This window comes from Berkeleyomyces rouxiae (assembly GCF_048999995.1).
Source record: "Berkeleyomyces rouxiae strain 22BRR77 chromosome Unknown BrBRR77_ptg000004l, whole genome shotgun sequence".
Classification (NCBI taxonomy): Eukaryota; Fungi; Ascomycota; class Sordariomycetes; order Microascales; family Ceratocystidaceae; genus Berkeleyomyces; species Berkeleyomyces rouxiae.
The window spans coordinates 2,484,274-2,505,821 of NW_027396494.1; the positions used below are offsets into that span (position 1 = coordinate 2,484,274).

The 21,548-nt window shown below is 51.6% G+C and overlaps 3 protein-coding genes across 3 annotated transcripts; all 3 read right to left on the reverse strand.

The window, feature by feature from the left end:
* Positions 1-594: 594 nt before the first annotated feature.
* BROUX77_004931 (uncharacterized protein) lies at positions 595-3,151 on the reverse strand (the record flags this gene model as incomplete). The annotated part of the gene is made up of 3 exons (XM_073749748.1): positions 595-2,845; positions 2,941-3,019; positions 3,112-3,151. The coding sequence occupies 3 exons, from the start codon at positions 3,149-3,151 to the stop codon at positions 595-597; spliced, it is 2,370 nt and encodes a 789-aa protein (XP_073605388.1).
* Positions 3,152-6,903: 3,752 nt separating this feature from the next.
* On the reverse strand, positions 6,904-9,081 carry BROUX77_004932 (uncharacterized protein; the record flags this gene model as incomplete). Its single annotated transcript, XM_073749749.1, has 3 exons — positions 6,904-8,570; positions 8,628-8,998; positions 9,059-9,081. The coding sequence occupies 3 exons, from the start codon at positions 9,079-9,081 to the stop codon at positions 6,904-6,906; spliced, it is 2,061 nt and encodes a 686-aa protein (XP_073605389.1).
* Positions 9,082-20,216: 11,135 nt separating this feature from the next.
* BROUX77_004933 (uncharacterized protein) lies at positions 20,217-20,954 on the reverse strand (the record flags this gene model as incomplete). The annotated part of the gene is made up of 1 exon (XM_073749750.1): positions 20,217-20,954. The coding sequence occupies one exon, from the start codon at positions 20,952-20,954 to the stop codon at positions 20,217-20,219; it is 738 nt and encodes a 245-aa protein (XP_073605390.1).
* Positions 20,955-21,548: the final 594 nt, after the last annotated feature.

Sequence of the window (21,548 nt, forward strand, 5' to 3'; positions counted from 1 at the left end):
GCACTTTTTTTTTAAAAAAAATAAAAAATAAAAAAAGAAGAGCGAGGCTGGACGGCTATAAAGTCTGGTCGTGCCCGCCCCCCCCTACGTCAACACATGCGAGGAAAAAAAAAAGTGAATAAAACTACGGGAGAACGGGCTCTCAAAGGAACTAAACAATTGCCTAAAGCTTCGATTGGCGCTAGACAGCTCATAGCAGGAGCTCGAGGAGCTTTATCCTTGCCTGCGCCCCCCTGGGCCGCTTAGTCAGCCGGGTTGGGCTGTGTCGAGGTGCAGAGCCTTACACCGCCCTGAGAACTGATATCAGCACGGGGCGAGGGGCGGGGGAGGCGAAGGAGGCTGGCAAAGTGGACGATCCAAAGAGACAGGCGAGATAATACAGATGGGATTAGAAGAGAGAGAGGCCACCAGGAAATAAGAACCAAAAAAAACAAACACAGACACACGTATGCCCAACGAGTACAAGTGTACTCGCCCAAGCACAGAAAAAACGCCTTGCAACGCCGAGACCCTCATGAAACAGACGCCGCCCCTGCCCCACGAATCACTAGAACACAAGCCGGCCCGGCCGCATCTCGGGCCTGCCGCATCGCATCACCACGACCACATGACCTTGTGGTGCAGGATGCGCGAGCCGAGGCGCTCGTACTCAAACGCCGTGATCCAGCTGTCGTTGGTCGGCAGCTTGGCGAAGACGCTGGCGCCCTTCCACGTGACGACCTGCTCGTCCATGTCGCGCGCGCTGCGGCTGACGTAGATTTTGTCGCTGAGGTCGGGCCGGTGCGCGCGCAGCTTGTCCTCGAGCACGCTGCCAAACAGCGGGATCTTGGCGCCGCCGCCGACCACCATGACGCTGCCGAGCAGCTCGCGCAGCTTCTTTTCGTCGCCGCGCGCCGCGTGCGAGATGCTCGTCATGACCGCCACGTCGAGCGGCGCCAGCGCGAGCACCGAGTCGCGCTCGCGCGCCAGCTCTGTCGCCGAGTAGTGCGGTGCCGCCGCCGCCCCGGCGGGGACAGTGGCGGTGCTGGTGCTGGGCGGCGCGCCGGCGTCCGAGGCTGCCCCGCCGCCGCTGATGGACGGCCCGGGCGTGCCGTTGCGCACGCTGCCGGGCGCGGGGCTCCCGGTCGCTGTGTCGCGGCCAAAGACAAAGGCCGGCGGCAGCGGCGTCGACGCGCCGTCGGGGCCTCCGCCAGCGCTGGGCCCGGGCGAGGGCGCGTTGGACGTGGCGGGCGTCGAGCTGAGGCCCTCGTTGACTTTGGCCAGGAAGTTGAACGGCTGCGAGCGGTCTTTGACGGGCGTTGAGACGCCGTTGGCACCGGCGGCCGCCTGTGCCAGTAGACCGGGCTGCGTGCCGGGCACCATGTTGTTCTTGAGCGACGGCTTGACCATGGTCAGCACGGCCAGCTGGGCGGCCGAGGCCGGGTCGTCGGGCGCGTCGGCCTCGTAGCAGTTGTACGACATGTCGACCAGCTTGCGGCGGCCGCGCAGCTTGGCCGTGTTGTCAAAGATGGCCGGGTCGTAGAAGCCCATGGCGGCCAGGTACGCCTCGTCGTACATCTTGGCCTGGAACTTGCGCGTTGGCTGGTTGGGCGCGCGCACGTGAAAGGTCATTAGCTGCACCGAGACAAGGTTCTGGGCCAGCGAGCAGTGCTTGATCTTGAGTTCCTCGGCCATCAACCAGTCGTAGCGCCGGCGAAGATTGATCTCCTCATAGGGAAAGCTGTCAAAGAGCATCATCCGCACAAAGGTCTCGGTCACATCCCAGCCGCCGTACTTGAGATTGATGCGCGAGTCCTCCAGGCACATGCCGTCCTCGACGCACGTGATGGATGTCTTTTGCGCGCCTACGTCCACTACGCAGGCCTGTGTGTAGCCGGCGCCAAACGTCGCCGCCATGCTCTCCTGGATAAAGCACACGCGGTTAAACTCGAACCACGTCAGACACGACTCGAGCATCTGCTCCACATACTTTTTGTCGTACAGGTCGGGGATAATGAAGATGCAGCTGTACTTTTTCCACTCCATGCTGCTCTGCAGCCCCAGCTCACTGCGCATGGCCTTTTCAACGACCGTCTCAAAGTCGTCGTGCAGATGCTCCGACGTGCCGTAGTCATCCTCGTTGAGCCAGCCGTGCTGCATCGGCCACCACAGCTTGTACTTGGGCTCCGAGTCGTCTGGGATGCGCAGCGCGTCGTTGCCGGTCCACGTCGCCTCGCCCAACGACACGTCAGTCCACTCGACCTGCAGCGCGTCGTTGTGGACCGGGATGCGCTCGTCCTCGGAGCGGCGGTTGTAGTTGACCACCAGGTCCTTGCTGTTGGGGAGCACCTTGTGCTTGTTGGCGCGCATCTCAATCTTCAGGTCCTCGGAGAGCTTGCGGTACTTTTTGCTCCACTCGTCGCCAAACTGGCCCTCCAGCGTCTGCTCTTCGAAATTGCGCCGCGGCAGAGCCTCGTGCTCCTCCGACTCGGTATGTGGCGCCTTGTTTCCAAGCACCATCGGCACCGTCTTGGGGAGCGGGTCGCTGGCAAAGCCGATGCGCAGGTTCTGGCTGCCGGGGTGGATCACAATCATGCGTGCGGGGTTGTCGAGGTCCAGATCAAGGCGGTCGGGCTTTTGTTCTGCGCCGGACTCGTCATCGCCGCCGTCCTGGCTGTCGTGCTCGGTTTGGGGCTCGGCTTGGGCATCCGTTGTAGTCTCCGCCTGGGCCTCCGGGTCCAGATCCTTGGCTGCCCATTGGGCACGCGCGCGCTCCCGCTCCTTGGCGGTCTGGATAATCTGCTCGCGCGCCGCATCGCCCTGTAGTCTCAACGCAAGAATCTGGTCATCGCGCTTCATGTAGTCACTGTTTCGGTCGAGCTGTGCTGTTAGCCAGGCCAGCCTCGTCCACAAGGCCGGCGCAACCGCGGCCACCGGGGATTGGGGGGGGGTTGTACGTACGTGTAGTAGTTCTTCTGGTTAATTGGCGCCACCTCGGGCCACGTCGTCTGCTTCATGCCATTGTCGGTTCGCTCAAGGCCTGCGCAGCCAGCGGCGTCAGCGTCAGTAAATCGGGCCAACCCCGGGCCGGCAGGAGCTTTGCCCGCCCACAAGGCCGTGATAATTGCTTACCTTCGCGTAGGAGGACGCGCTCGCTAACTTTGCCCACCATGATGCCTCGCTTTTTGCAGAATTTGACAGGCGCGGGAAATGCGACAAAGAAGCCGCAAAAAGACGTGGCCAGTCAGTGGCGATTGAGTTTTTGCTTTCGGCATGTACATGGACTGATGTTCACCTCTGTCGGTGGGTCACGTGATCAGTAACCCTACGTTTTGAAGGTCCTGGAATATGCTCTAACCCAGACACACATGAAGGGGAGCCCTACGATTTGCGGGACAGAAGCCAGCAGGCCCACGGCTCAGGGTTGGGTTTACTATTTGAAACAACGGTCCCACACCAAAATTTGAAACTAAAAATGACTTTATATGATCCAGAAACCTTTTATTGGGGCAGGACGCTGGCCTGTCTGTTGATGGGATGCTTTCAAAGTCTCGCCCATATGTGGTCTGTTGCTTCTGTAACTCAATCCGAGGCGGGCTCTTTCCAAGACCCAAGACGCATGCCGTAGATTCAAGAGCTCTTAACATCGGTTAAGTTTCTTGAAGCTTCTTGGAAGATGCGGTGAAGTTCACGTCATTCATTAATTGCTCGTTTCTGTGTGACCAAGCACTCTCATGGTTTAGTTACACAAATGAGAGGAACTAGCCAAGACCCGCTTTTCCAAGCATCCATGATAGGGTTAGCCACTGACTACTGGTAGCTAACCCTTTAACTATCAACATCAACCACCTTAACACTGAACAACAGGCGAATCGAGTCGGGCTCTCCAGACACATCTACTCCCAACTGCACCGTGTACCATGTCGTCTCTTGTCTCCCACCGATCACTGAATCTAACATGTCCTAGGCCTGGGGTACAGCCAGACACCCGGTGTTGATGGCTGCTTCCGAGGCTATCTGCAGGCCTTAGGAGGGGGGGTGGTGGTGAAGGGGCGGTCAGGGTGCCGTGCGGGGGAGACGGGGGAGACGGGGGAGACGGGGGAGGAGAGTAGATGCAAGGACAGAAGTGCAAAGTGCCATTGCATCCTCGGATGACTACTTGGAGAGTATTTGGGGGGCACTTGAACTTGGAGAGTGCATACTGGGACACCTGTGCCTGTATATCTGCGCACATCAGGCGGATGAATGAATGGCCTGCGCGATCAAGGCGAGCCCGGAGCTGCAGCGTGCATCTGCGTGAGGCTGAGTGGCTGGTCCAAGCTCAGGCCAAAGCCAAAGCCTACCATCAGTGCGTGCATATTTTCTCAGACGAGATTGTTTTCTCGCAGAGCTCGCAGCACATTTTTTTTTTTTAGATCTCGCACTCTCGCTGCTTAGCTGGCGCTGGCGCTGAACCCACCTGCTCTTTCTTTACTTTTACGACAAGCCCACAAGCACCTACTACTTACTTCTTGTGAGTGCTTCATCCTGATTTAGATACTTAGTCTTTTTTTTTTTTTCTCTCTCTCAAAGGTCCCACCCCTCCCCCAGAAGAAGCTCGGGCCAGTTGTCGCAACGAGACCGCCAGCTGGGCTGAATTTGACGGGCTGCCTTGGCCTCTGTTGTTCCACGCACGTGTTGGCTCTATACACACTTGCACCACTTGTCTACACTTACCATCTGATCTGATCTCTGGTCCGACCCCATACGTCGGCCTGTCCTTGCGTTGCACACGCACAACTCCGTTTCCCGTTTCCCCGCACCCGCCGTCGGCCTGCAGCAGAGTCTCCTTCACCCTCCCCTCCCCCCCCGTGCCCCCCTGTAACGGCCGTAGCAAGCCCATCGGAGCCCGGACGCTAAGGTATCGCCTGATAGACGCGTCGGCTGGGCCTTTGACCTGCACACTTCTGAGATCTGCCTTGATCCATATTCTCTTGTAGTTATCAAGGTATTCCCGCGTCTTGTCTACTCCACGCCGCACCAGCACCCCGGCTCCCCGAGACCCCGACGACTTCGTCCTTGCCTCCCCCACACCCCGCCCAATCCCGCCTCTTACTCTCCGCCTGTCTTCTTTTTCGGCCAGAGCCGTGGCGCCCATTGCACTCTTCACATACTTTTCCTCGTACCAAAGTATACCAGGCAGAAGACATACCACCCACCACCTTCTGGCACCCCCATGCAACACGCCTGGCGCCCGACCCCGGCGCCCGTGCCAGGCCCCGCCCTCTGCTCCGCTCCCAGCGCCTTCCCCAACCTAGCATACCATGTTTGGCCCCAAGCGTCTGGTCTCTTCTCGATCCCCTCATCCCATTTCTCCCTCTTCCTCTCCCTTGGTCATATAGAACGACGACCTTAAGATATCAACATAATGGTTAGAGCATTTCAGCTAACCCAGCCCCACGGCGGGGCCATCCAACCAGATACCAAATCGTACATATCATCCTATCTAGTTATAGTGACTTGTAGTCCTCCGTGTTTCCCCCGCCAACTGACTCCGTCTCACGAGGGCCTTAACAACACACCTAAGCTGATGTGCTAGTTATAGTTATCTTATGATAGCTCAGGAATCTTATAGCGCACCACCAGCCACCGGCTTCTCATCTGAAACGCTGCCTGCGTATGCACCAACTAACTACAAACACACTATAACCACTTTTTCCATGGTGTAGTTAGTGGGCTGGAAGGCTGGCTCTCTGGCAGCAAAACCCCCCGCTGATACCCATAGCTAGCAAAAGTGAACGTGTGAGACGGATGAGCGACGCGGGCAAGACGCGCTCGTCGACTATATTTTCTTTTATTTTATTTTTCTCTTGTTCCTATTTTTCTATTTCTCCATGGAAACATACAAAAAAAAAATCCCAAGCCCAAAGACGCAAAGACCAACAGGACGCCATTGGCCTGTGTGTAAGTCACGTTTCTTTCAGCCAGGCAGATCAGACACCCGCCCAACAGACGATTCATCTCAAGCAAATCAAAGCATGTAAAATATTGTTGAGCATACAGGCGCCGCTGAACGGTTCCCGAAATCTCTATGTAACTAATAACTAGCACGACAAAATCAAGAAGAACGAAAGAAAAACAAAAAGAAGCAAAAGGAAAATAACGTGGATCAAGACTCATCTTGTATCCACCATACAAGAGAAAAAGGGAAAACAACTAACAAAAACCTTCAAAAAAAATCAGCCAATATAGCACGCGGATGCTAAGGACAACAGCTGAGTGGAGAAGAGATGGACCCATGGAACAAGCAAAAAAAAAAAAAAAAAAAAAAAACTCCAAGAAACTGTATCAATGAGGAGTGGTTATATCTAACAGAAAGAGAGAGAGAACACCAAAGATGAGCACCAGAAAACTCTAAAAAGATAAAGACTGAATTGAACAACAAAATCGGACAAGCATACAGTTCAAGAGAGAAACAAGACCAAAAAAGAAGGGAAGCAACCAAACAAAAAAAACAAGGCTCTATATCCACTGTCAGACTAACAAGTCTATCCAGATAACAAGATAAAAGGAGAAGGAAAAGAATGCATACAGATTGAGTCCTCTTGCCAAAAGCTAGTGTTAGCAATGCTAAGATAGCCGGGACAACAGGATTCTAAGCTGTGATGATGATGGTGGTGATGCGATGTTTATGTTTCTCATTCTTCATTGGGTATCGGGGTGTCGTAAGGTAAACAAGATATTGGTCCTCTTTGGACACAAAGAAAAGATAGCAAACAAAAGACAAAAACACATGAAAAAAAAACAAGGGTGGCTAGGGTAAAAGACAAAGCAGGAGAGAGGGGAGGGCATAAACGGGCGTAAAGAAAAAGAAAACACAACGCTACTTTTTTTTCCTTCTTTTTCGTTCTTTCATTTCTTTCTGTTGTTTTCATTGTTCCTCTGTTAAATCATTCCTGGAGGAGCCCCTTCGGCAATAGGTGGTGGTAGACCTCGCGAGAATTGGGAGATTGGTCTCATTGGCGGTGCCGACGAGGGCAGAGGAGATGCAGACGTCGAGGGAGGCGTCGGCTGCGACATGTGCGGTGGCATACTACCTGATGTCATCATGTGTCCCGACATCATGGGCATCGACACCGGCACAGAGGACATGGACAGAGTTCCTGGTTCGTTGCTAGCCATAGTCATGGGCATGATAGGGTTGGAGTTGGAGTTTGGGTTTGGGTCCATGTGCTGCGTCGGCGGTGTGTGCGGCAACTGAGGCTCAACCTTGGGTTTGGCCATGCTTGATGCAGCGAGCGCGCGGCTTTGATTGGCTTCACGACGGCGCTTGGGCGCATCTTTGATCTTTGAGTGCGTATGGCACTTGTATGCGTGTCGGAACCACGTGGTGCCCTTTTTCTTGCTGCTCACGAGGGCAATCCAATCATTGCAGCTGCCGCACAGACCCTCCCAGACATCGGGATTGCCGTCCATGCGCCGTGTCTCCAGAGGTTCCTGGAACGGACTACCGGTAGTAGCACTGATGCCATGGGTGAAGGATTTATCGTACCAGTAGGCCGAGTTCTTCAGCACAAGCCAGCGACCGGGCTTGCAGATACCACACCAACCCTCACGCTTGTTGCCGTGACCGCGAACCCAGCGAGGGGTGTAGAGGTCACCTTCAAAGCGCAGCTCCTGTTCATGGGGAATCAAGTCAGGGTCCGACGGGTTCATGTCTTCGGGGGGAGGAGGGATTTGCTCCTCGTTGAGAGCCGAATACAGATCCGGGGGATCCGAGAGGTCGCCATAGTGAGCTGGCATGGCGTAGGGGTCACCATTGCTCTGGAGCATCCGGAACATGCCATGGGATATCAGCGGAGGAGGGGCATGCAGGGTATTCATATCCGTAGAGTATGGGTGAGAAGGTACTTGAGAAGGAAGCTGAGTAGGCAGCAACATGCTGTTGCGGTAGGGACCGCTGGCCATCATATAGGGGTTCTGCTGGGTGCTTTGCAGGCCGGTGTAGTCAATAGGCATGCCAGCGCCAACAGCCGAGGGATCCGGGCCGTTAGCCATCCGGGAACCAAACATGTCACTAGCGGCTGAGTGGTAAATGTTATAAGGGGCAGCATGGCGGTTCTGCTGAGTGCCATAGGAGCCTGTTGACCAGCGCTTGTTGTTACCACGGCCGACATCGACGTTGTAAGGCGCAGCACGAGCGCTTGGGCGAGGAGAGGGTGAGGCATGACCACGGCTCTGAGTGCGAACTAGCTCAGTGCGGCCTTGGTTTGCCATGCGGGGGGAAGCCACAGGCGAAAGCTGGGTGCACGAAGAAAGAAGAGAGGTGCGGTTAGAAGGCGGAGGGTAATCCGAGCTCATGGAAGGAGCTTCGGAAAGAGCACTGGAGAAATCTTCGTAGGAAGACATGTCAGACATGGCACCATTGGTTGACATGGTGAAAGAGGAACCAGACGTTCGCTTGCGGGCAATAGTACTGTCCATACTCTCTGTTTGGCCGTTCTGGAAACGTAGGTCCAGAATAGGAATAGCCTCATCGGCCGTGTAGGCCTGACCGATTTGCATGTCAGGGAATTCTAAACTTTCCTCGCACTTGCGTGACGTCCAAGAGTCTAGATAGATGTTGTTAGAGAGTGGCATTTTAGATGTGGATTGAGTCAATGACATACTGTAGTCTGAGGACATGGGGTTCAAGAAGTCCTGATGCATAGAGACAGGGCGAGAAGAGCACATGGGGTCGTTGGGTGTTTGTTGAAGGGCCATGGTTGAGGAGTCCCATGCGGGGAGAGATCTGTGGTCATCACCACTGCAGCATGATGAAAAGGCTTCGTGAATAGTGGCAGGACGGGAACGGCTGGCAGATGCTGGAGTGTGCCACATGCTTGGAGACATGGTTGACTCGGCTTTTATGGACATCTCGCCAGGAGTCAGGGTGACCATGGGGGTAGAGCGAGGAGGGTCATCATGACGGTACTTGATGGGTGTGGGAGTGCTGAAGGGGAAGTTGCTGCTGTCTAGGTTAGACCGGGACTGCTGCTGACTGTAAGTGGTGTTAGTCATGATACTCTGCCGAACAGTGTGTGTCTAAGAATTGACTTACATGTGAGATTCGCTGGAGTCCATGGTCGTTCTCTTTAGTGGGAGGATTTGAGCTAAACAAGTCCTACTAATGCAGGACAAGAACGGAACTAATGAGGTCGTAGTCACAGTTTAATTGCGGCAACTTTGAACGTAGTTGAAGAGAGATCTCGAAGTGATCGGTCGCTCGGTTGATGAGAAGGCAACTAGTGATGACAATATGTTTTGTACAGAAGCTGCTCCAAGTCTATAAGGCGTGATTGATGGAAGAGATCAGAACAAAACTTGTAGAGATAAACAATGTGACCGGCTATAAGGAAAAGGTGAAGATGAAAGATAAAAGAAGTAGAAGAAAAGAAGAAGAAAAAAAGAGACAAAAAGTAGTATGTAGAAAGAAGGAGAAATAAAGAAGAGGTTGAAATCGGAGTCGAAGCAGAAAGAGTTGGAAAGGAGCGTAAGATGTCGTATAATTCCAATTCGTTTGCTGTGAATGAAATCAAAGCTGATTCTTTCGAACTGAGAACTCGGGGGACAGAAAGAAGGTGCTAGCTCTCGGGTATATGTATTCTATGTATAGTCGGTACTGTCGAGGGGACCAGAGAGAAAGATGAGGGACGAGAGAGAAGGACGACTTGAGACAGAAGAGGTGTGAGCTCGGGAGAGAAGGGGGGTATGGCAGACAGAGGCCAAAAATGGGTGTGGGATAATGGACTTGGGCGTGAGGTTTAAGGTGTGTGTGGGTGTCTGTGCCTGTGTCTGCGGCCGGTCCAAGTCTGGTATCATAGAATAGATGTATTATAGGCTCTATGGAGCAGGGGTCTCCCGGCCAGGGACATACTGGAAGAGGGGACCAGGGAGACAAGAAAAGACAGAGCCAGAGAAAGTGAAGGAAGCTTTTTAGAATGCCAAGAGATGGCTCTCCTTCTGGGAATAACGTGGGAAAAGAGATAAATGTTTGGATAAAAATAAAATAAACAGCAACATTGGCGAGTAGAGGCTTGCCATGTGAGTCGATTTTTGTGCGGCGGGCGAGTGAGCCAGACCAAGTGTGCCACAGGCGGATATCATCGTTGAAAGGCACGATGAATAACCAAGGAAAAGCCAGCTCTAGAGGCCCACCCCCGGCCTTCAAATGCGGCTTTTCGAGGTTCTAGTTGTACTTGTATAGCTAGGCCAGACAGAATGGCTGTAGCTCAGGTTGAAGCAAAAGAAGAAAGACTGCAAGGCAGTGTCGGTCGGAGGAAACCCTTGGCGTGAGAAGAAAAAATGGGGTGAGAAGGACATCAGGAAAGAAAAAAAAAAACAAGAAAGAGAAAAGCAAAGAGAGAATGCAGCTTGAGCTCGGGAAGCCCACCAATACCGCCACTCCGCCAGTCTGTCCCCCATCCGATACGCCAACACCGGCATCTTGACAGTCTCAAGGCACAGCACACCATAGCACAAGGTTTTGGTAACCGAACCACAACTGACCAAAAAATACAAGTACACAGCCAGATAACAGCGAATACTGGGGCGGGACTGGTGGGGGAAGTGGACCAGGGCCACCATACACTCACCCTGCCCCCAGGCTAGCTGCTCACTAGGTAGCCTCGGAGAACAGTGCACGTACGTCTGGAGTCGTATTGTCGACAAGGCTTGCCCGACATGAAGCTGTTGCAAATGATTGGCGAGAAAAAAACGGACGAGTCAAAGAACAAGAGCCTAAAAAAAAGAACAGAGGGCGAAAAAAAAAAGCTCATGTCCGTGACGTCGCTGGCCGCCAACTCGCGGGCTTCTCTGCCGCTCGTATACTTATTATTTGCTGTTCTTATTTTTGATAAACTGAGGCGGGCCAAGTCCTTTGTTGTAACATGGTAGAAGCTTTCAACCTGGCACCTCCGAGGGGTCTAAAAACCGAAGACATCGCCGGCATCTGGAAATTAACAATGGCAGTCCCTGTTTGTCGACAGTCACCAATGGTAAGAAAATATAGAGGAGCGGTATCTGAGTGCCAACAGCTGCTGATATGTACATATGTATGTCCATGTGTACAAGTGTGTCGGGAGCGGACTTGCATGCAAAAGGCCGTTTGACTTGTGGTTTGTTTTCCTGCCCCTCCATCTTTTGTGTTCTTCCACCAAGCCGCGCCGGGTGGACACAGCAAATGCTGCATACACCACAACAGCACATGCCACAAAACAGGCAGATACAAGTGCAACAGACAGAGGCTGTATAGATTAAAGTGGTTCACGGCTGCTACAGAATACACGCAGGCATTCAACATGTTCAGTGCTCAGGCCTGTACACGTATTAGACCAAAGGCTGTTTAGTGGGTGATTGCTTCCAGTGCAGTACAGACACCAACCAGTACAAGCTTCAGCCCAAGTAGAAGGTGAAAGATCCAGCCAGGATCAACGACTTTTCTTTCTTCATTTTCCCCTCCCTCTCGTTTGCCATCTATGACGCACCTAGACTTCAAAGCTTCCAGCCGATGCAGGCGGTAGGTACTTTTAAATGGATGACAGGGAAAAAACCCTAAAGGTTGCATGGCTATGAACTCCAAAGGGGAGTTGGGTTTGTTAGGTGGAATTTTCAGTCTGTTAAATCCCTAGGCGGGGTTGCCTTGACCGGGCCAGAATCAAGGCGAGGCCAGGTCTAGATGGAAGGAAGAAGCCAATTAGACGGGCCCAGTATCGCCATGACGCCTGTATAGTATGCAAGCAGAGCCAAAATGGTAAGAGAGTCACCGCATGTGTCGGTATCTAAGGACCTGCAGCAGAGGAGGGAGGGGGGAGGGGGAACAGAAAAAAAGCGACAAAGAAGTTTGGAGAAAAATCAACACGAATAATTGTGCGAGGCTTGAGATGCCGAGTCTGCCGATCATTCCCAAGTCCAAGGATATCGCACTCACGCATGGCTTGCTGCCAGGCCCAGGCTTGAGACAGAAAAAAAGCACGACCAAGAGCTGGTCAATGAGCCAAAAGTACGTGTAGTTGGTTAGTACCAGTCTAGCCCGAGTCAGCCCAAGCCATCCAAAAGGCAAGCCGCGCAAAGAAAAGTAAAGCTAATGTTGTGGAGAGTGGCAGCGAGGGGTGTCTGTACGGAAGATAGAAGATGGCCTGGGAGCCTAAAAGTTCCCAGTCAGGGCTCCCAGTTGAGCTACGGATTACATGGGTCAGCGAAAGAAGCCGGAGCAGCAGTCTCGATGGAGAGTCAACAAAGTCCATTGTGATGATTTATGGTCAGCAAGGCTCGGCTTGCACAGCGCAGGCAGCTGTGTGCCTAAACGAGAAGGGTTCTTAGTATTTAACTAGCCATGTATGACGCTGGCCAACAACGAACGGCCCTGTTTGGAGCTGTCGCCCATTGTATTTGTAAACATTCGTAGCCACGGCATAAAGCAGAACAGCCGGGATGTAAGTGTTCCGAATGCGAGATGAGACGACGGTTGGCACACGTCCAAGTTTTTCTGTATGCTAACTATAACTCCAGCAGCACACACGCCTTCACACGCGGACCTTGGCGACTCGGGCGCCAATCTGCTGGCAGAATTGAAGCACGGCCTTGTCATCGGTGGCGTGGCGGCTGGAAATGGAGAGACCTCAGCCTGGCGAATCACAGGCAGGAAAGGAAAATCGGCGATAAAATGGAACGCCGACCGTTGAATCATAGCGGCGGAGTTGAAGAAAAAAAGGAAGAAGGTTAAGAGGAATACCGGCGATCACAAGCGCTATGGCGACAAAGAAGAATTCAAAAAAAAATTGGTTGGAATTTTGATTGTACAGCCCTAGTTTTGAGGCTGCAACTTCCCTTTCAGTGTCTTTTTTTTTTTTCAATTCGTTTTGTGCGCGGCAAGAGCGTCTGTTCCTTCCCTGTCCCAGAGCTCACGATCGCACTACTTGTGCGTACAACCAACTACGCAACTACCTGTTAAACTTGCAACCAAGCAATATGACAGCTCCCTTGAGCTACAGTAGTGCGCGATGCACAATGCGGTAGCTTCCTCCAGCCACATGGGTTTCGGCATGTGATTGCCAGATGTGTTCGTTTGCACATGCCATGCAAGGCAAGGCAGCTACGCGCAATTCGTTTAGGGAAGAGACAGGAACAACAGTTGCGGGTCGGCAGTGTCAGCTTAACGTCTGCTATGCATCGTGAAGCCACCCGAACCCGACGGATTCCTGTCTATTGAGGCGAGGAGGAAAATAGTTATGGCGGTCGTGTAGCTCGAGTTTTTGAAAGGGGATTTTTCAGCCAGTAGGGACAGACGGAATTTGCTTATGATGGTTGGGTGAAAAAAAAATTTGAAAAGAGGCCAGCCTGCACCGCAGTTCATTGCTACAGGTAGTTGGGCAGAGATAGGCACCACGTTGGGTAGCTACTCGTACTTGCAAGTACTTTTACACACGCACTTGTGGTTGTGTGATGGCAGTTGCCTACTGGACGCTCGTGATCAGTGATGAGTGATCAGTAACTGCCATTCCCATTTCCACCCCCGCCCAAACCAATGCTGGCTCTTGCCCCCCGGTCAGCCGGGTAGAGTGCATGCCCAAAAGAGACGCTGCAAGTGTGCTAGAAGCTCCATCGAAGCCTGTGCCCTTGCTTCTTTTTTAACCGAAGAGGTGGAGAAGAGTACTAGAAGCCCGAGTCTGTCTGCACATAGGTACATAGGTACAAGCATATTTGTACTCTTGTACCTTTGTACTCTTGTACCTGCGTGATAGGGATGTTAGATCTGTATTAAGCCTTGGTCTCTCTAGGCGCGCGTGATTTTTTTTTTCTCAATGGCACCAAAAGGAAATTAGGTAGTGATAATTTAGGGGAAAAAAGGCAAAAATACTACTGGTGGTGTGTATATCCATACACTCTAAGCGGCAGCCTTGTTTTCTACATCTCAAGGTGAGTCAAGCCGGCAGCCAAGGTTATTGTTGGCTTCGGCCAGGGCAAAAGCCTAAACTTTGCCATTGTTTTCCTAGTCCTGTCTTTTATGCTTGTACGCTTAATCCAGGCTAGAGGATACTTGTACGACTTGTTGCCACAGCTTATTTGCAAGTGGCTGGCCTGCAAGTGCGATAAGCGGCGGGTGAAGATGCCAACCGTTGTGGTTACATTTTACTTAAGGCCCATCTGTCGAACAACAACAACGACACAGTCCAACGACATATCCAAATGGGCTGAACATACAGCTGAATATAAATGTGAAATCACCTCATGCGTAGACATTTCTTTTTCCATTGTTGAAAGGTCTTATTGGCCACTACACAGAAACCTCGTGTAAACAACGACAATCAGGACACGACAAGAAACAGGAGCACATAAAGCCCAGATTATCAGATAATGGAGCCCAGGGAGAGTCTAGGCCTCATGGGCAATCTAGTTCCAAGAAGGGTCACAGTAGAGGAAGAAACGAAAACCCCAAAGGACCCATCCGGTGTCATTGGCCACGGATGGAAAAGGGATAAGGCAGAAGGTGTCCTTGTAGGTACACATCTTTCAACAATGTACAACCCAGGTGCGACATACAACATGACTTACCCCTTGACATCCAATCAGTCGGCTTATGCTGTTCCAAGCGAGCCAGAGGGCCCTGGGCTTGCCGGCCACTTGAGTTATGACTGGAGTCAAAAAGCCCTCCACCTGGTCCGAGTTCTCTAGGCCTCGCCAGCACATGACGGAGTAAAGTTGGACAGCCAGTAGCAGCGAGCAAGCTCGATGTTTACTTGCATGTGATGGGATAGAGCAAGTTTGATAAGATTCCTCCCCCCTCGCCTCTTTGCAGTGCATTGGCCATATTGACCCCCCACAACCCCCCAAAGCAAAGAGCCCGCTGATCCAATGGAGTTGTAAGCCCCTTGAAAACGAGACAAAATATAAGTGGTGCAATAGTAGGCCCAGCCAGAATCTTATCAGAGTCAGCCTAGCCAGCTGCTGGGCTGTCGTGGCTTTGGCTGTTATGTTGGCCTGGCCGGGCCATCTGGTTTCTTTTTTTTTTCACCTGTCCACGTCACCACGAGAGGACAAAAGACCCCGTCTTATATCGGCGAGAAACGGAAGCAACGATCTAGCTTACTATACACACTTGTACCTGTCTGAATTAGATGTGTAACTATGATATGGCTGGCGGAGACTACCCCTCCTCTTCCGCAGGCAGCAAGCTGCCCTACTTCTTGTTCGGAAGAAGCTTGCCGGAGCTGCCGCTGGTGGCCTCATTTAAAGCTAGTCCAGCAGAGCGAACAGAAGAGGGAAGAAAAAGGACTAACAACAGGACTCACAGAAGAGAGAAGAGGTACGAGGGAGCCCAGGAACAGCAACCCCAGGAAGGATGCAACAGCACAGACAAAGGCCTGCCCATCTCCACCTCCATCTCAGCCCTTGACCCCAGGACAGGCCAGGGAAGGCCTGGACAGGCCAGATCAGGCCCCTCCCTCCCCCAGCCGGTAGCCCTGACCTTGAGCTTGCGTGTTAACGGGCCATAGTTGCAAGTAGCGAGTACATATCTGTGCTTGTAGTTGGTTAGCTATGTAGCTGTACAGTTGTACCTCTGTCGGGCGATTGGAGGGATTCTTGTTCCTGGTTCCTGAAAAAGAAAGAGCACAATATCGTGGGAGCCCTTTTCTTTTTTTTTGTTATTTTTCTTTTCTTTTTTTTCTTTTCAAGTCAGCTGCCAACACCATGCTATGTAGTTGGTTCTTGGTTTTTGTCTGGCTCAAAGTTTCTTCAGCTAGTTACGCTCAATTCAATAGTTGGCTACATGTATCTATATGTAGTTGTGTATGTAGACAACCGGATAGCTAAGCCTTTTGCAGAGTCAAGCCTCGTCTCAGATCTGTCACAGACGCCGGTAATCCCTGTGCATGTCTCAAAGCGGGAGATCAACGGAACCTGGGCGAGCCACTGACAGGGGAGTTCACGTTTTTAGGGTTGTACATATGTATGTACGGGGTGTGCCTGTCTAGAGCCTAGGGCAGAACATGCTGCCAACTGACTAACTAATTATGTAACTGCTGGGAAAAAGCTTTGAAATCCTTTGTCAAGCTATAGGATTTCAAATATGAAATGGACGCTGGATATGAATAGAGACCATCAAAGTGCTGCCAACGGTAGGGTTAGGGTTACCAAACTATCATGAAGATAAATTAAGCCCCGCCGATGACGGCGTCAAAAATGTTCTCACCAACCGGAGTCGATCCGGTGACCTTTCGATCGCAATTCTTTCAAGTTACAGTCGAACGTGATAACCAACTACACCATGGTGAGTATCGACAGTGGTTGACCACTGCGCATGGCTTGTTGGATGAGCGGCTCGCTATTGGGGCTTAAGAGGGCTTTGGATTCTTGGGGGAGATGCCCAAAAGCACAGTAATAAGCATGGATTCGCGAGGAAAGGCTGTATGTAAATACTGTAGACGACAAATATAGCCAAGCCAAGCTGGTTCAAGATAGCCACACAGCAAATCCGAGCTGCTGTCCTTGAATATAAAACACCACTCCAGACAAACACGGCTGACTGACAGCTGCTTAATTAGCGAGTCCGTGAATAATAAGTAAGCCTCTTCTTGACTCCTAGCGTTCTGGCGGTTCCTTTTGTTTTCAATGCAAAGTGCAAGGTTTAAGTACCTCCATGCTCGGCCTGGAGGACTCCCGCTGCCTCAAAAAAAAAAAAAAGACAAGAGCCAGTCGAAACAAAAAGCGTTGCTGATCGGCAATCCGCCGTGTTCCAGGCTGTCTATAAGCTTGTGGGTTACAGAGTGCAATATCTTGTGACTTTTTTTTTAATTCTTTTTTTCTTGTTTCTGCTTTGCCCCCCTTTTTGTTTTCTTTCCTTTTTTTTTGTCTGGGTTCTCTAGCTTCCGCGATCCCTTGAACTTGTCACACTTGCTGCTTCATTGCTGTCTTGTCTCGGCAATCTTTTGTTTGAGGGCTTGACATTGGAGAATGTCCTGTGCAGCCTGCCGGCCAGCCGGCTTGACATGATGTTCAGATGTTCAGGGCTGCAGACTGGACTCTAGGGCCGCTGCACTGGAGCGATCTGCAATACAGGGGGTGAATTACTGCTGCACAGGGGCTGCACAGGGGATGCATGGGCTGTAATACAGGGCCTCCACACTGAACAGATCGGCCCTACACGCCGTGTTATTTCTCGTGTTACACACTTACACCGCGAGCCAACAATGCCGACTCGGCTGGATGCAGAACTGCTTGTCCGCCCCGCGCATGTCTTTCTTGCTTATGCTTGTGCTTACGCTTTTGGTTCTGGTCTTGGTCTCGGAAAACGGCATTTGGTGGGCGGCGACATCTCTTGCTTCTATGCACACGCACAGCCGCAGCTGTGCCCTGTCTGACTCTGGCTCTGACTGACGGGAGAAAGACGCCGCTGTCCAAGACCACTGAGATCGAAACGGAAATCCTAAAGCAGCAGCCCGCGGAGAGCAGTGCCGGCTGCACAAACACAGACACAAGAATGGACTCCTTGTATACACACACACACATAAGTTCGGGGCCACAAGCTCCGGGGGTCTACGCGTTGCACACGCACGTGTACACGTATGTGCACAAGAAGCATACACTCACACAACATCCGCAACGCGTTTCCCTCCCTAGAGACTTTCCCTCCCCTGTACAAGTGACTACAGGTACAGCAAAGCTCCCCCGACCGCAAAGAAACGCTCTACTTGCTCCGCTAGATCACCAGTTCCCAGTTGCTCTGCAACCGACTTCCACAAGAACAAGTACCTGTTGCCCTTCCGGCGTTACACAGGAGCGAATGTTGGCACTTTGTCTCCTGCTCCTCAGTGTTTGGCCAAGCAAATCCCAAGCTGCCGTGAGGCACGGCGTGCTAGCTAGGGGTGCGTATACCTGTACTTGTACATACCTGTACCTGTATACTTGGACTATAGTTACGTGCCGGGCAAAGAGGCGCAGGTATTTGTTTTGCAGTGTGCGGCAACGCAAATAGAAACAGCAGAGCCAAAAGCTCACACTCCCTTGGCTCATTTCCACCAGCAAGACAAAACAAGCCATTGTCGACTTTTTGAGCTGCCAGTTATACTCTCCGGTGTTGTCCCTGCTAAGGGCCGCTTGTCTAGTCGAGAGAGAGCGCCAGGGGTTAAAAAAAGAATCCATGGCTTCAAATAGAGTCAGCCGAAAGAAACTGCTCTAGATCCAGAACCAAACACAAGTAGTTGGCCAACTATGGACTTGAATAACTAGATGTAGATATGCACGTCTTACTTGGATAGCGTGAAAAGCTAGTGTCTCCCGTTTTCACAGACACTCGTGCTAGTTACGACTGGCAAGTCTCCTCTTCCTCCTACCACTATAACCCCAGCCCCAGCCACCATGACATTCCGCTGGTCTTACTTCTCTGCCTCCCCCTCTCGACCCGTCTCCAGACAGACAGTGTCATTTTGCAGCACCAGAGGAAACCCAAGTGTGCCGGCAGCTGTTAGAAGGGCCGCATGGCGTAGATGGGCCCGGGTGAGGCGTGAGTCCGGATCTGCGGGGCCGGATCTTGTTCTCTTGACAAAAGACCAAGGAAAAAAAATAAATTGAAACGGCACAACAAAATGAAGAAAAAACCACGCACACGAAAAAAAAAGTAGCAACAAGAATAGAACTCAAAGTCCGTCGTTTATTTTTACATTCTTTTTCTCTTTAATTTTTTTCTTTTCTTTTCTCTCCTTCGGCTTTCGGGTCTATTTTATCGCGTCGCTCAGAATAGCAACCAACTCCACCCCTCCTTCCTCATAGCCCTGGCGCTCTTTCCTTTTCCCACGTACCCTGACATTTCATTTCATCTCCCGCGCTCCTTCTTGTTTTGTTCTGTCCTTGGTCTTTTTTTTTCTTTCTGTCTCCTGCTGTTTCCACTGAGTTCTATTCTAGACGGGGCAGGTTCTTGCTGCTGAGCCTGGGAAGCTGCTATATCCAGAACTTCAGAGAGCCCCCTGCTCTGGTTGGCTGAGGGGGCAGTACTTTTGGCATCCTCATACTACACTACACTACATCTACGCACATACAAATGTCCATACATACATACATAGATGACTACATGTAGTAGCTATAGACAAGTACGTTCTTGGTCATAACTACCAATATCATTGTGTCCCTCGTTTGATCAATCAATCATGGGTTGTACGTGAATTTCTAGCGGCACGTCTATTCTGTGGCTGAACCCTTGAAGTGGACATATATTAGCCAGCTAGTATCTCATTCGCTGTTTGGGTACAAAGGCACCAAAATGGCAAGTAGGAGAAAACAAAAGCACACAGGGCCAAAGGACTTGGGTCGAAATCGATGTCATTCTGACCTGAAGCCATGCGAACTAGGACCTCGGGGCAGATAGTTGTGACAGTAAAGCTTGCCTCTTTCCTCTGTAGCCCGGTAGATCACTGGCAGATCCCCGAGTGCTACCGTGTCTGCCCTCAGAGGCCTTTGCTTTGCTTTGTCTCTCGAGCAAGGCTTCGTATTTTCGATGTGAGCCGGAGACTGGTTCTGCAAGCCCTCTTTTGGGTAGTGCTTAGCTTTTCGCGCGCGCACATTGCCGAGCCGAGCGTGGTAGGTGCGGGCTTGGTTGATGGCATGGCATTAAGAGTCTGTGATAATGGCTGGACTCCGTGAGGCTGACTAACAAGTTGGCTGACGGCGACGAGGGGAGGGGAAGGGGAGGGGGAGAAAGGAGGCGACTTGCTGCCGTGCACGACCCTTTTTTTGTTTTCTTTCCTTTTCCTTTGGCAGGCTTCTGCCATTTCATCAGCCGGTGTTGTTCTTTGCTTCGCCGAAAGCAGGCTGCTTGGCCTGGCTTTCCTCAAAGAGCTGTTCTTGCGCATTGTTATGTCATGGTGGGACGTCTTGGGAAGAGGCTGGTGAGCGGACAGAGCGGACAAATGGAAAGGTATAGTATCGGTTGCTTAAGAGTGGAGCGTGGATTGTAAGTGGCAATGGCTTTTGAGAAAGCCTTGATTAACTATACATAGTTATGTATGCTTCTATAACTAAGATGTATGCCCAAAGCCCGCGTTCGTAGAAGGAGCGTAATCACTGTGATGTATCGTCTATGAAGGTTGAATACATAGGGCTGCATGTTAATGCCAGATCTTTCCCTACAATCATTCCATGACTTGAGCACTAGAGCCTGACTTTCAATCTAGCAGAGTTGCAGCTTTACTGCCCCCAATCTAATAATTCAATTATGAAGCACGCGCTTATCCACCCAGACTCATGTTGATGCGATTCCACATGTCCTCTTCGGCCGAGGCCAGCTTCTGGGAAGCCGCCGCTACAAACTGCCGCGTGACATTCCAGCCCGGTGGCACATCACCTTCTTGACCTGGCATGCCCATGTTGAAAGCGAGTGTGTGGTTGCGCGACGCTGCCTCGTGTGCGGCACGCTGGCTGGCTGTATATTCAAAGGCGTGGACGTTTTGCTGGTAGCCATGCGGATGGGACAGGACGGAGTCTGAGTCGTCACTATTGTTATCGGCGGTCACATCCGGAAGATAGGAGGCCAGTATAGAGGTCGAGGCTTGTGACTTGTGCTCTGGTTGGTCATAATAGCTGCCGTCTTGTATGGTACGGGGACGGTCGGCGCCTGGACCTGTAGGCACGTTGCTTGCATGGAGCTGTTTAGTGGGCGAGTGCTTAGCGACTTGCTTCCCTGGCCGGCTATTCACAGCTTGCGTAGGGACAGTATTAGAGAATGAGCTTGTCAAGGCAAATACGCTACTAGAAGAAGAAATACTGCTGTTGCGGCGGTTGCTGTCGGCAATGGTGGTACCGGAGCCGTCTTTGACGTTACTCGTACTGTCGCGATTTGAGTTTTCAGTAGTCGGCCGAATGGGACTTGACGAGTAGATAGTCACTGGCGCCACACCCTGCAATGGAGAGGCTTCGAGGGCTGTGGGGTTGATGGGGCTTTTGGAATAGATGTACACTGGAGCCATCAGTGCTGATGGATAAGTGAACGAAGATGACAAAATGGGGCTGGTGATTGGTAAGGTCTGTGGATTTTGTTTTTGTTGTTCAAGATGAGACTGATGGTTTGATATGGAAGAAATACCACAATACAAAGACAGATTGTGAACATGTGACTAGCAGATGTCGTCATCATCACACCCTCTGTGATGATATGGCCCTTCCGATGTAAGCGGACCTAGTCTTGGTAGGAAGATAGGGCTATATATCACGTGGTGATAACCGGAGACGCATCCGGAAGGTTACACATTGTGCTACAAACAACCAGCCCCTTGAGTCAATTATACATCTACTTACAGAGAACAGTCTTGCCTCTTGTTTGATACCGTCGTCGTAGAAAATATGTGAACAAAGGGATTTCAGTATTATTCTTTTACGATGGAGGCGTCCCCACAAAAGAGAACCCTTTATAATTCCAACCTGAGTGAGCCTTCACAACAACAATTGGCAAGATGGCCGAGTTGGTTATGGCGTCAGGTTAAGGCTGTTCCTTAACGCAAGTTTCCTGATGGAGAAATCCGCCTGGGTTCGAGTCCCAGTCTTGTCAATGTATATATACACGT